This window comes from Palaemon carinicauda, chromosome 14 (assembly GCF_036898095.1).
Source record: "Palaemon carinicauda isolate YSFRI2023 chromosome 14, ASM3689809v2, whole genome shotgun sequence".
In the NCBI taxonomy this organism is placed as follows: Eukaryota; Metazoa; Arthropoda; class Malacostraca; order Decapoda; family Palaemonidae; genus Palaemon; species Palaemon carinicauda.
Genome location: NC_090738.1, coordinates 126,455,321 through 126,471,177, shown reverse-complemented (window position 1 = coordinate 126,471,177; position 15,857 = coordinate 126,455,321). Strand labels below are relative to the sequence as shown.

General features: G+C 36.5%; 1 protein-coding gene across 1 annotated transcript in view; it reads left to right on the top strand.

The window, feature by feature from the left end:
* Window positions 1–6,026: 6,026 nt before the first annotated feature.
* The window catches only part of LOC137653015 (neurobeachin-like), a 129,430-nt gene continuing 119,599 nt past the window's right edge, over window positions 6,027–15,857 (top strand). The window contains exons 1-3 of the mRNA XM_068386404.1: window positions 6,027–6,203; window positions 9,352–9,460; window positions 10,116–10,216. Of these exons, the coding sequence (XP_068242505.1) occupies window positions 6,027–6,203; window positions 9,352–9,460; window positions 10,116–10,216 (387 nt within the window). The remainder of the gene's footprint in view (window positions 6,204–9,351; window positions 9,461–10,115; window positions 10,217–15,857) is intronic.

Sequence of the window (15,857 nt, the reverse complement as noted above, 5' to 3'; positions counted from 1 at the left end):
TAGCTCTTCTAGGAGAAGCAACGCCGACACAATGAACCAGACAATCGGGCTGATGGATAGAATCACCAAAATATAAAATATCGACATTAAATGCGATAGTATAACTCTCCAGGAAACATTTCTTCAATAAAATTCCCAAATATTCAAATATTACAATCTAAAGAATGAGAAACTGGTTTTAACAGATGAAAGTTCGGGAAAAATTGAATTTCTGTACATGTTATTGTAAAACGGAAATTGGTCTTAAAATAGCCTCTCCAAAATATCTTTTAAACTCTCTCTCTCTCTCTCTCTCTCTCTCTCTCTCTCTCTCTCTCTCTCTTGACTGGGAGCACTGTTACTTTCTTACACTATTGGTATCGACATGAGTAAGAAAAAAAAAGGATGGAGGTTCACTACGAAGAATATAGTTTTATATTATTGGATTAGGCCTCTAACCTACTTAGAAGCCAGTGAATCAAGTATCTCTCATTGACAATTTTCAAAGGATGAAATTCGAAGAGAGAGAGAGAGAGAGAGAGAGAGAGAGAGAGAGAGAGAGAATGATCTCCCACTAAGACTGGAGAACTTTCCTAAGCCTCTGTCTAAAACGGCAGAACTTGAAAATCCCCAGATTATCATTCGTCCAAGGATTCCCCCATCACGCTAGCACACGATGTAGTGCACGCACGTGCGCACGCAAGGAGAATCAACCAATCGGAAAAAGAAGGACTTCCTTGCAAATGCTCCATTTCATCTTATATGATCTCTTTTCTAAAGATTAAAATTTTTTTTTCTCTCTCTCCTCTCTCCTCTCTCTCTCTCTCTCTCTCTCTCTCGTAAATGCTCCATTTCATCTCATATTACCCATTCTTTTTAGATTCAAAATTCTCTCTCTCTCTCTCTCTCTCTCTCTCTCTCTGTGTGTGTGTTGTGTGTTGTGTGTGTGTGTGTGCCTTCCTTGCAAATGCTCCGTTTCATCTTATACTATCTCTTCTCTTTTCAAAAGATTAAAAAATTCTCTCTCTCTCTCTCTCTCTCTCTCTCTCTCTCTCTCTCTCTCTCTCTTCTCTTGTCTGTCTCAATCAAAAGGCGACAATAAGTGAACTCTTTAGAGGCACCATTCAAACTTTGGTCGAACTCTGATAATTGCGGAAGGCTGTAAAGAGTCAACCAAGCACAGGAGCTGATATATCCAAAAGAAGGGGAGAGGGAAGGGGCTGTTGAAGGGGTCAGAGGGGGAGGGGGGGAGGGAGGGAGGGAGAGTTTAAGGACGAACTACAAATCAGTAGAAGTTGCGCTGACAGAAGCAGTCTAAGGAGATCTAACCAGGATATGAGAATCAAGAAGGAACGGGGAAGTTGACAAAGAGAACTATTAGCAGCAGGAAGTGATAAAGGCGAAGATGAAAAAGAGAAGGACTCCTGTTCCCCCCTCCCCCCCCCCCCTCTCCCTCTCTCTCTCTCTCTCTCTCTCTCTCTCTCTCTCTCTCTCTCTCTCTCTCTTGTTACGCATTGTGATAAACAGGGACTGCATGTCATTCACACACACACTGACGCACTGAGAACTAATTAGTCCATCTATTCCGACTAGAGATATTCTGAAGGCGAGATAGTACATTTTCCACGTTGCCTCACAGTATTTTCTTTTCATTAAGTCAGAACAAGAAGAAAAATATCTTACCATATTTTCCCAATTCCTTCCATCACAGCCGTCAGAAAGTATCTTTATATATCCTACTACTCCTTGTCTTGGTTGGGCGGTTTCAAAATCAAGCAAAGATTTGCATAACTGATAAATATTATAAACTAACCATATACTTAGTGATTAGAGCACAGCACTTAGAATCTTTGACTATTAATCTTCAATGTCGTTACCTAGAAAAGGGCTAGAAAGGGATCAGGAGGCTAGAAAAGGTCTAACGTGACTAGAAAAGGGCTAAAATGACTAGAAAAGGGGCTAAAATAGGCTAGAAAATAGCTAAAAAGCTAGAGAGAGGCTAAAAAGTAAAACAAAATTACTAAAAAGCCTAGAAGGGTGCTAAAAAGGCTATTAAAAATAATGAAAATGGGCTACAAATGCCAATTAAAAGGCTAAAAATTATTTATTTATTTTCAAAGATAGATGTGGATTGAAATATGATATCAATCAAGCGTTTTTTTATGGTGATGTTACATACATCTATAATGTGGAAAGTCATATCATGAAATATTACGAAATTTACATAAAATACTCATAGATATGCACACAAATATACATATAAATGTGTGTATATATATATATATATATATATATGTGTGTGTGTGTGTGTGTGTGTGTGTGTGTAGTATATTTACATCTAACATAATTACAAGTACACGAGTATGTGAACTATGGGTACAGACTGCAAAGCTCATTTCTGAGCCTAAGTACTGAATATGTAATGCAATGTATAACAATGCCATCCGAGCATACGTATGCAATAACATATTCATACAAAAAATGCATCGGCATGCAGGCCAATAATGTATATGCGATGCTCCTTGTACAAGGGAAAAAAAAAATGATATCCATTAACAAAAGCAACGAATTTTTTCCATCACATCTCGTTTCTCCTGCGCCCACACTAAAATACCTATCCATTTTTTTTAACCTAGCTTTTTTCTCTCTTTTCATTTTACATTCTGTAAACACTCAAAGAGACATCCAATTCTTTTAACAGCCAATCTCTTGATATTGATTTGCCTGGCACACCCATTTCTCTCTCTCTATCTATCTCGGGAAAAAATACATCTATTAGTGCTCTCTCTCTCTCTCTCTCTCTCTCTCTCTCTCTCTCTCTTTCTCTCTCTCTCTCTCTCTCTCTCTCTCGTTCTTGAGAGAAAACATCTCTTGCATGTTTCTCTATCTCTCAGGAGATAAAATCTCTTGGTGCTGCTTATCTCTCTCTCTCTCTCTCTCTCTCTCTCTCTCTCTCTCTCTCTCTCTTGGCGCTGCCTTCCGAGGTATTGGAATGACTTGGAAGTTTAATCTCGGGACCCGAAGAACAATATCGTCATTGCCACACAAGCAAACAAGATAAAAAAATAGACTAATTGACTTTCCTTACGAATAAATATTTACAATCCGTTTTTATTTTCCAGAAAAAAAAGACAATTCTATAACTGATTCTGTTTATTTATTGAATTTCAAGCACGTAAAATTATATCATGAGAATGGCACTATAATACTCATATGCATCTCGGTCACTCTATACACACGTATACATGACGGTAAATTGAAGCAACTACAGCATGACTGTGAAAAGTTTTTAAATATTAACTTAAGTGGTGGCGATTTTATCGACCCTCTGAAAATAATACATACCACGGTTGGTGGGTGCAGAATGCCCTCAACTTACAAATCAATTGGCTCCAAGAAGCTGTTTGGGAGTCGAATTTTGTTAAAGTCTGGCCTAGGGTAGGCATAACCACAATCCAATCCTATGATTTCCAACTGCAAAAGTCAACAAATAGTCGAATTTCATACGAAATGGATTATTATTATTATTATCATTATTATTATTATCATTATTACTTGCAAAGCTACAACCCTAGTTGGAAAAGCAGAATGCTATAAGCCCAGGGGCTCCAACAGGGAAAATAGCGGTTATTACAAGTGCCGTTTTGCTAACTGTATAAAATTATATGATAAAGTTTTATTTAAGTATTTCTTCATCTTATCTTTGTTACTTTCAGTTGGATTTATGCTTGTATCTCCGAATGTTTGCAAGTCGAATGTTTGTAAGACGAATGTTTGCAAGTCGAATGTTTGTAAGTTGAATGCTTGCAAGTCGAATGTTTGCAAGTCGAATGCTTGCAAGTCGAATGTTTGCAAGTCGAATGCTTGCAAGTCGAATGCTTGCAAGTTGAATGTTTGCTAGTCGAATGCTTGCAAGTCGAATGCTTGCAAGTCGAATGCTTGCAAGTCGAATGCTTGTAAGTCGAATGTTTGCAAGTCGAATGTTTGTAAGTTGAATGCTTGCAAGTCGAATGTTTACAAGTCAAATGCTTGCAAGTCGAATTTTTGCAAGTCGAATGCTTGCAAGTCGAATGTTTGTAAGTTGAGGAACTTCTGTACTACAGATTTTACCTTTGAAACAAATTATTTATAAGAAAGAAGCTTATAAACTACTTCAACTCTTATCGAAGAGAGTTATTTTCCTCAGCCTCCAACAGAATAGCACCGCGATGGGAACCCCAAGATGTCAAAGACAGTTTAATAAGTTTCTGAAATTCTCTCTCTCTCTCTCTCTCTCTCTCTCTCTCTCTCTCTCTCTCTCTGTGATCGAAGGGTTGGAAACCACCCAAAACTTTTAGAAGTCTTAAAACATCAGAGATAGGATATCCCAAAGCTTTTTCGTTTTATATAAGAGGAAGTAATCATACTAGGAATGAATATCGTTTAGTAAACAAAATTAAATAATAATACTTGTGATAAACAATTTATGGTAAGAGTATGTCAATAGTGTTTTGTTTATTTTCACGCGTTAAAAATCAATATAAAAACAACTATAACATACAAAGAACACTTACCACCCGCATTTTTTTTTTAAATAATTGTCATTTTAGGGTCCTTATAAAGAGAAAAATACGAAGAAAATCCATATCTATCTACTCGAAAAATTTTATATAATTATATTCCCAAACAAAAACAATAAGATGTTAGCACAAGAACAAAGAATTGATTGACAATATTGCATCCATTGCAAATAATACAGTTGAACATATCACATATAATAATCCAACAGTAATAACTATTGCTCCATTAAAATTATAATAGTAAAAATAAATTATGAGAAATATTATGCCATGGTGTAACTAAGAATAATTAAAAAAAATATATCTGCGGACCGAGAAAACGGGCTTCAGTTACACTGCATATCCAAATATTCAAATTCCCTTGTTTGTCCTCATGGTACGACAGGAATTGATTAAGAAATTCCAACTGTGACAGGTACATGACAGGACAAAGATAATCGTCGGTATCAATAAACATTGTAATGACCCCTTCATCAGTAGAGAATGACAAATGCAATTTTCCATAACAGTTTCAATTTCCATAAGTGGGCGCTAAACAAAGTACTTTCCAATCTCACAGAGATAATAAACTCTAATAAAAGGTACATAAAAAGAAATAGATTAAATAAATACATTCACATCCCTATATAATGCTTTGCTGAAAGACTGGAAAAACTATGAACTAAGAATGGCAATTTTCCATTACAGTTTCAATTTCTGTAAGTAGGCGCTACACAGTACTTCCAATCCTCTAGAGGAAATAAACTCTAAGATATATAAAAAATGAATAGATTTATTAAATACATTCACATCCCTATATAATGCTTTGCTGAAAGACTGGAAAAACTATGAAATAAGAATGGCAATATTCCATAACAGTTTCAATTTCTGTAAATAGGCGCTACAGTACCTCCAATTCTCTAGAGGAAATAAACTCTAACAAAAGATACATAAAAAATAAATAGATTAAATAAATACATTTACATCCCTATATATTTATAATGCTTTGCTGAAAGACTGGAAAAATTATGAAAAAAGAAGAATGGCAGGCGTAGTAAAGATTACAGAGGCGATCAAAGTGTCACCATTGATGTGGTCACGTGTTGAGGAAGTGGATCCTGGTGAGGAGTGAGTGAGGAAGGCTTGGGAGGAACCTATTAAGGGGGGGGGGGAGGAAGAAAAGATAGAAGGGGAGGCAAAGAATTAGATAAAGAGATAAGGTAAAGGATAATATGGAGAGAAAAGGTTTGGAGGAAGAAGATGCCTTTGATAGAAGGCATTGGAGAGGTGCCTATCAGGCAACCGACCCCTTAATGTAGGGAAAGAACATTGACATCAGCTCATTAGTATAAACGCAAACTGTAACTGAAACTATTCCTTCTCTTTCCTCGTTAAAGATTTTTTATAAGAAACAACTCTAGTATTAACAGAGAATAAAAGACAATATCATTGGATCCGACATAAAAAATAATAAAAGAAAAAAAAGAAAAAAAAAAGCTCCTGGAGGCGATGGACATATGGGCAAGCGACCTCATCAACGTGTACAACTCCCGACTTATAACGAAGCAACGATCGTTAAAGCAATACAGAAGAACATTTCCAAAGACCGGAGTCACAGACGATTCTTTGCAACTTCAAAAGCCTTTCCACAAAACGGAGATTTCTGTTCTCCCAGCATGGAATAAGGTGAGGGGAGGGTGATGGAAAGGTCAGAAGAGAGGAGGAGGAGGGATAGAGGAGAAGGAGGGGCTGGAAAGGTCAGAAGATAGGAGGAGGAGGAGGAAGAGGGATAAAGGAGGAGGAGGAGGAGGAGGAAGAGGGATAAAGGAGAAGGAGGAATAGATGAGAAGGAGGAAGGATAAAAGAGAAGGAGGGGGGATGGAAAGATCAGAAGAGGAGGAAGGATAGAAGAGAAGGGGGATGGAAAGGTCAGATGAGGAGGGATAGAGAAGGAGGAAGGATGGAAGAGTAGGGGGATGGAAAGGTCCGATGAGGAGGAGGAATAGAGAAGGAGGAAGGATAGAAGAGAAGAAGGGGATGGAAAGGTCAGATGAGGAGAGGGATAGAGGAGAAGGAGGAAGGATAGAAGAAAAGGGGGAAGGAAAGGTCAGAAGAGGAGGAGGAGGAGGAGAAAAAGGGTTAGAGGAGGTGGAGGAGAAAGAGGGATAGAGGGAGGGGAAGGAGAAAGTGGAAGAAGGATAGAGTAAGAAGAAATGGAAAGTCGCGCCAGAGGTCGGCGGGGACCGGGGACCTGGAAGGCCAAAGGAATGAGAGGAATGGAAAGTTCAAGGCTCGACATTATGAGCGGAAACCCTCTTTCGAGGATCACTCGTGCAAAGGATATTGATACTCAATAGTTATGAAGGACTCTCGGGGATAAAAACAAATAATCTACAAGTGTCTGTAAGACTTCCGTTGCCCACGCACGGATATTTCATTTTTTTTCTTTATTTTTTTTTAAACTTGTTCTAAGGTTAGAGTACCGGCGCGACTGACTTCAATGACCTGGTTTCGTTCGTCAATAAAGTTTCTTTTTAAAAAAAAATCAAGAGGGAAAATCCAGCAGATGAAGTTCTTCTTTATATTTCGACCAAATATTGCAATGCATATTATAGATACACACATACACACACATATACATATATATATATATATATATATATACATATATATATTTATAATTTTAAATATATATACATATATATATATATATATATATACATATATAAATATATGTATATATATAAATATATATATATATATATATATATATTATATATATATATATATATATTTATAAATATAAACATATAAATATATATACATATATATATATATATATATGTATAAATATAAATATACATATATATACACACACACACACACACACACATATATATATATATATATATGTATAAATATGAATATACATATATATATGCACACATATATATATATATATATATATATAAATATATATGTGTGTGTGTATATGAAATTGTTTATGGGAGCGTACACCTGTTGCATGTATTAATTTCTCTATTAAGAATATCTCGGATACTAAATAGAATTAAATATTTCGTTTAACAAGTTTCAGAACCCGCTAGATAGTAAAGAACGAGTTTGAGGTCAGAACTTCGAAAGTTGACATGAACAAATAATAATAATAATAATAATAATAATAATAATAATAATAATAATAATAATAATAATAATAATAATAATAATAATAATAACTTCATGCAATGCACATATTTAAATGAGAGAAAAGTCAAATACTTCAGAAAGTGAATATTAAATCTTTCAAAAATTAAAATTCCACTTACATAATTAAAACTTACAAAATTGAATCTCGGTAGACAAAACTTAAATATAATTTGATTAGTCACAAATTCATTCATTTAGTCTTGCTTTATCACTAAAGTTTATCATCTGTAACCTCCAATACCTTAAATGAATTTACTTATATGTTTATTGTTTTGTTTGTCTATACATCTAATTATGTTAGAAGTATCTAAGATTTATGAGCTTATCTTTATGAGGGTACACTCGGGCACACTATTCTATCTTATTTCTCTACCCCTTATTTTGTTAAAGTGTTTATAGTTTATAAAGGAGATATTAATTTCAATGTTGTTACTCTTCTTAAAAATTTAATTTTTCCCTGTTTCCTTTCCTCACTGGGCTATTTTCCCTGTTGGAGCCCCCGGGGCTTAAAGGGTTGTGCTTTTCCAACTAGGGTTGTAGCTTAGCAATTAATAATAATAATAAAAATAATAGTATTAATATAAACGGAAAACGTCCCTCCATTACCAACGAGCATTAATATTACAAAGTATTATTAAAGACTTCCCAGCTTGGAATATTGTCCCTATTAAATATTCTTTCCCAGTTGAGAATCACATACAAGGATTATGTGTTATTTATTCATGTAGGGAAATTTCTACTTTAACTCAACAATATCCATTTATTTCTCATAAAGAATAATAGGTTATTAACAGACTGAAGCCATTGATTACTATAAAGTGTTCCTCTGTTAGAATTGGTAAGTGGAAGAGCTATATTATGCTTGAGGGTACCCTCGGGCACACTATTCTATCTAGTTTCTCTTCATCTTGTTTTGTTAAAGTATTCATGGTTTATATAGGAAATATTTATTTAAATGTCATTGTTCTTAAAATATATTATTTTTCCTTGTTTCCTTTCCTCACTGGGCTATTTTCTCTGTTGGGGCCCCTGGGCTTATAGCTTCTTACTTTTCCAAATAGGGTTGTAGCTTAGCAAGTAATAATAATAATAATAATAATAATTACCTAAGCAGGAGATTGCGTTCCGCCCCTGTTTGTTTGTTTGTTTGTTTGAGAACAACTTTCTGGCCACAATTTTACTCATAGACTAGTGAAACTTTCAGGGATTAATTGTTATCTTGAGAGGTGGAAGCGATTCAATTTTGAAAGTCCTAGGTCAAAGGTCAAGAGTAAGGTTAAGCAAAAGGTCGACCAAGTTTAACCAGAGAAATAAGCTACCGTGGAGGCAGTATGCTCTCTACTGAGGGTCCCTTTAGTTTACTTTGATTTTCTCATACTGATGAAATATAACAACTACATCAATGTAATGACCATCTTTATGGAATGATACATAACACGAACGACAAAATCTAAACAAGTTAGATTTTTTACCTATTTTCAGTCATTGTGCTTCTTGTAGTTTCCAATTGAAAACACCAAAACTAAAGCAACTTCTGCGAGAGGCTTCACTGTGCAACGAAACTGTCTGTTTCTAACCCCACCAGCAAGTCTTTTTTTTACATGAACTAAAACCCAAATTCCATTAGCATGACACAGATGATAAGAAGAAGAAGAAGAAGAAGAAGAAGAAGAAGACTATGAAGGGAATAAAAGCCAAAGAGAAACACACAGTTAAAACAAAAACAATTTCAAAAGGTAGAAGGTGTCGTTAAACACTGAGGCTCCTGAAGGGATTCTTCGGCACTTCCGCCCTTTGGTAACAAAGCCCTCCTAGGACACTAATTTAACGAAATCGCTACAAACTTTCAACTTTTGCATCATAAATAGGAATAAGGTTGAGCTCGATTTTGCGTAATTGCATACAAACAGAACACAAGTGAGTCCATACAAACATATTCATACAGACACAACACAAACACATACATCTCCCCTATATAATAAAGGGCGTGTGTAACACACACACACACACACACATATATATATATATATATATATATGATGGCATTGAACTTGTCAGTTGACACAAGATTATAATATATTATTTTAGAGCCAAATACTCTGTGGAACGTTCAGTGCGTTCTATTCACAAAATCCTTGGTATTGAATACAATAATGACCATTAGCAGGTTATTGAAATAGCTAAAATAACAGTATATTATATAACAACTTATCCTATTATCGACCAAACGGCGTTAATAGATAAAATAAAATTCACGGCAAAGATGCATACAAAGCTCTCTCTCTCTCTCTCTCTCTCTCTCTCTCTCTCTCTCTCTGTGTTAATAGCATTAGTAACAAATGGCCGACAACTCTTTACTCTGTCTACTATCTCTTCCCATTTGAGGGACAGGGAATGTGGCTGGAGGTGACCCTGGGTTTCCGTGTCTCTCCCCGGTAAACGTAGGTAAGGTGAAACCCAAGTATACCTTGGTGAAACCTGCCTTACCACTCGTAACTTCCTCGTCTGTTTTGACAAATGGGAACAGTCTTTCTTGCGGTAGTCCGACAGCTTTCATTATCTCACGAAAAACACGGCGAAAGCTCCTCTAAAGCAAGAGCTTTTCACTATAAGTATCATTAGGAAAATTCCACATTTTTTTCTTTTTTTGTTTATTTAGGAAATTTTCCCTTAAGGTGAATTCAAGGAAATTTGCAGGAGAGAAAGGAAACTTTAATTTTTTCCTCTCTCTCTCTCTCTCTCTCTCTCTCTCTCTCTCTCTCTCTCTCTCAGTATAATGTGAATAAAAAATAATTCAAATATCGGTTAGTCATGAAAAAAAGGCCAAAACCATGACGGAGCAACGCTGAAAATCTTGCAATATCCAATTGTCTAACTGTTAACTTCCTCATTGTGTTTGGTATCGAAATCCTTCGACCATAACCTTCCAAACCTTTGGTAGTCGTTGTCCCTTGATCCAAGAGATCTATTGTTCCAGTCCCGCCAATAGGATATATTTCAATCTCGTATAGCCTCGGGTCCTTTTGGATCGGATTCTGTGTTTTCGCTTTGACGACGCAACAACAACAACAACAAAAACAACAATAATAATAATGACAATAATAATACTAATAATAATAGTCCTTATCATTATCATACACAATATTTATATTTATGGATGCCAATTACCTTCAGCAAACAAATCAAAGTACATATTACATGTTACACTTATTGTTGTCGTTGTTGTTGTTGGTGATAAGAAAATTCTGAAATATTAAGCAAACATAAAACTTGCTGAAAAACAATAAATATAACTATAGGCATAAAGCACACCGTGTAACACCATCTAAAAATATATGTAGATTCTGATTAACTAATTAAGAAAAACTAAAAGTGTTCAGTGTAATGAAACGCCAACTATAAATTCACTGCGATGAGGTTCCTCTCATAAAATAGTGTCTGGTTCACCGAGCGAGCAATATAACGATGCAATTAATAGAGGAGCCTTCGGCAAGGGTCTTCGTGGATAGGATAGTGTTAACCAGGGTTAACCCTGGTGTTAATCACAGTCTGTTCGAGATTCCAGATCCTCTCTAGCAAAGGCTTTGAGAGTTAAAACCATATAGGTACACAAGCCCCTTGGGATGCGTCACAAAGAAAAAAAAAAGTCTACAGTACATAATGAAAAGCGTTAATAAAATGGCAAACGTTCCATTCAGAGGTGACACCCGTTTGTCACGAAACATTCTTCTCAGAAAACGTTGTTTGGTTTTGTTTATCATAACAAATAATTGTGATAAAATTGTGATTTCCTTCCTCCAACGTGTGGCAAAAATTATTTTGAATCAAATTAAGGTAATCATAGTTTATACCTAAATACATAGCAATAAATTTGGTGATAAACTGGAAATGGTTATACAGAACTCGCTAAGTACAATGAAATTACACGACCTGTCAAAATTGACAGCTAATCATTTAGATAGATATGCACACACAGATTCAACCATTCCCACCCCTTCCCCACGGACAATGGGAGTGCAGTGCTAAAAGTATTGCTGATATTCAGATTTGAAACATACCTGCTTTCCAGTAAGCCTAGCTTCTAAGTTACAGACCATCTGATCACGCAAACAGTTTCAGACGCCATCTTTAATATTCTTCCTTTTACATTTTAAGAAAATAATGAAGGCACTACTTTTTCAAAAGGATTTTACAACTATGCTGAAAGCGACTGAAACTATATTCTCAATATAATTTGATATACTGGGTATAAAATTTCAAATCGAATATACACGGACTGTAATAGCTTTTTCCTTCAAATATTGAAAAATTCAGACGACCCAAAAGTAATGAATATGGATAAACTGTGGTAAAAATCTGTTAAGAATCATTTAGTCAAATAGAAGAGTGATCAACAAATTTGGAGGAAATGAGAGAATACAGAAAAGAACCCAGATAATTGTTAAAATAAGGAATATAATAGGGTGTATTGGTTATGCCAAATACCTAAATGGAAATTGCCAACAAATAAGCCATTAGATAAATATAAAATATCGATTTTGCCAGGAGTGAAATACTTTTAAAATCCTTTAACAACATCCTCATTATGAATTAACACTGGAGACAACAGGGAGAAATATTGTTGTTTTCTATGAAGTATGAAGAACTGCATTTAAATGCTGCCACATCTTCTAAACCCCTTCGGTTCTCATTAGCAGAAGAAAAGAATTCCAGGTAGTTTCTCTTCACAATTTTCTTTCTATGACCAACAGCCCCGTCGAAAGTGAAGATTAAATCAAAGGAAGTTCCCTAGAAATCTGCGATTTCCATAAATGAATTTCCAGTGGATATATATTGCCAAAGGTAGAATTTGATATTAAATGCTACTGTGGTTAGAAATGATTTATATCCATGTGTGTAGACAGATTATATTGTACTTAATATTGCATAGGGGAGGTTATAACGTACTAAATATTGCATAACTAAATATCTAGAACTTTTATACCATAGTGCATTTCGTGAAACTAAGTTTTAAATTCTCATTAAATATCACCAAGAACGACTCCTTTTGGAGAATCGTCCCATTTCTTTCACGACATTCATTTCACATTCCTCACAAAACATTGTACGACACCCATGATTTATTCACAAACGCCCTTTGTGATTTTTATTTCACATTCATAGAGAAGAATGTCATTGCCATTTAATGACTTCAAATGTAAACATTTCAATCTCCACCAATCTTTCGTCAGTCTCGCCCAGTCCTCCAAAACGCCCACAATTTCTAAACTAGATCTCCCACAATCTTCCTCCAACACCTAATCTTCAACTCTCTCTCTCTCTCTCTCTCTCTCTCTCTCTCTCTCTCTCTCTCTACATGTGTTATCCCAGAAGTTAGACAGCATGGATGTAAGAGAGGGAGAAGCAGGAACAAGAGAGAGAGAGAGAGAGAGAGAGAGAGAGAGAGAGAGAGAGAGAGAGTTGAAGATTAGGTGTTGGAGGAAGATTGTGGGAGATCTAGTTTAGAAATTGTGGGCGTTTTGGAGGACTGGGCGAGACTGACGAAAGATTGGTGGAGATTGACTGTTGGAGGCAGATTGTGAGAAAACTGATAGAATGAATGTTGGAGAAATTTGCTGGAGGAATAATATTAGGTCAAAGTATGTTGAAGATTGTTGGAGAAGGTTTGATATAGGTCTAATGAAACTGAGATTAGTACAAGTACTCATAAAATAATGGCTCTGAAGAAACAACAGGCTTCCCAGTTTATTCAATTGTGTGGAATAACTTATTTTATTGTTAATATTTTCGATTTTAGAGCAGAGGCCGATGGGGAAGCTAGCTTACGTCATGGTGAAAATAGGAAAGATAATTTCATGGACTTTGGTCTATTGCAGAGGATTAAACTCCAACTTATCTCTCTCTCTCTCTCTCTCTCTCTCTCTCTCTCTCTCTCTCTCTCTCAGACCTTTGCTTAGACTTCCGCCTCTACACTAATGCACGCGCACACACACAATTACGTTTCATATATACCCATAGGCAATGAATATTGGTATTAAAAAACACAGGGAGAAGAGGGAAAGATATATCAAATTTGAGAGAGAGAGAGAGAGAGAGAGAGAGAGAGAGAGAGGGGGGGGAGAGAGAGTTATAATTAGTATTTTCTCTACCATGCTAAAGCATAGCCTATGATTAGCCGCACAAGTGCCAAATGTAAATGGAACTTCTAATGCAGTATCAGTGTTATTAAGGAAAATGATGTTGTCAGGAGGAAATTTGGCAACACTGCTTACTCACTATCACTAGAATCATTCGATTTATGAAACGTCAATATTTCCATTTTGTTTATATTGTGTCATTTATTGATATTTTCGTTATATTATCTGTATTATTTTATCCTATACTATAAAATGCTAATTTTCAAATATATATATATATATATATATATATATATTATATTATATATATATATATATATATATATTAGATGAGAGTCTCATTACTGTCTGAAAATTATTATTATTATTATTATTATTATTATTATTATTATTATTATTATTATTATTATTATAAAATTTCCATCACTTTCATTGTTTTCATCAAAGTTTTCATCATCAGCCATCTCATCATCGTCCATCGTCTCAAGTATATCAGCCATACCTGTAGGAAGTGCAGTTCCCTTGAACCAACAGGGTTCTAGATTTCCATCCTTCATTATCCAACCATGATCCACAGCTGGATAACGGACTTCAGGTTTGGGATAATAGGCACGTTTCCATATCGCAACCTGATAGTTCACCTCCTGATATGCTCATTTAGACACTCTTGGTGGCTCAAGAGATGAAAGATCAACATTCTTCTTTGAATCCAGCGACTGCCCACTGCACTTTAACTCGAGCATTTGGTATCGAAGCTGGTCAACTTCCTTTGTCTTGGTTTTGGCAGATTACATGGTGCAGGTTAAATCCTCAAGAGCAAGGAATATTTCATCGGTCACCTCCCATGACTCCCCTAGGCAACTGAAGACTTCTTGGTACTTTGGGCATTTCTGTAGAATTTGCAGCGGTTTTAACTTGACAATTCCCTTAAAGGCACTGGTCATATCATATCTACTGAATGCATGCAGACCAAGGAAAGCGGCACAGTAAGTTGGTGTGAACCCTTTCGATAGTTTCGATAGTTCTGTGACATCTATCAGTCGCCTTCTATTCCCAGTGCCAGTATCAAAAAGGAGTTGCACACCTAAGTTTGGAGCATAATACAGAAGTATGAAGAATATGTCACTGTCTGGACTTGGAACGCGAAGAAATTTATATCCTTCATCCTTGGCATAGGGGGAAGGGAGTGAGAAGGGGGGAAGGAAGGAAAGGAAGGGAATGAGAAGGGAGAGGAAAGGAGGGGGAAGGGAGTGAGAAGGGGGGAGGAAAGGAGGGGAAGGGAGTGGAAAGGAGGGAGGAAAGGAGTGGGAATGTGGAGAAAAGGAGGGAGTTAAGGAGGGGGAAGGGAGTGGGGAAGGGAGTGAGAAAGGGGGAAGAAAGGAGGGGGAAGTGAGTGAGAAGGAGGGAGGAAAAGAGAGGAAGGGAGTGAGGAGGGTGGATGATACGAGGGGGAAGGGATTAAAAAGTAGGGAATAAAGGAGGGGGAAGGGAGTGAGAAAGGGGGAAGAAAGGAGGGGGAAGGGAGTGAGAAAGGGGGAAGAAAGGAGGGGGAAGAGAAGGTGGCGAAAATGAGGAGGAAGGGATTGAGAAGGAGGGAGTAAAGAAAGGGAAGGGAGTGAGAAGGGGGAAAGGAAAATAGGGGGAAGGGAGTAGGAAGGGGGGAAAGAAGGGGGAAGGAAGTGGAAAGGAGGGAGGAAAGGAGGGGGATGGGAGTGAAAATGGGGGAAAAAGGAGGGGGATGGGAGTGAAAATGGGGGAGAAAGGAGGGGGAAGGGAGTGATAAGGTTGGATGAAAAGAGGAGAAGGGAGGAGAAGGAGGGTGAAAATGAGGGGGAGTAAGTGAGGAAAGGAGGGGAAAGGAAGAAAGAAGGTAGGAGGAAGGAAAAAGAAGGGAGGAGAAGGGAAGGAAAGGAGGGGAAGGGAGTGAGAAGGGGGAGGAAGGAAAGGAGGGGAGAAGGAGAGGAAAGGAGGGGAAGGGAGGAGAAGGAAGGAGAAG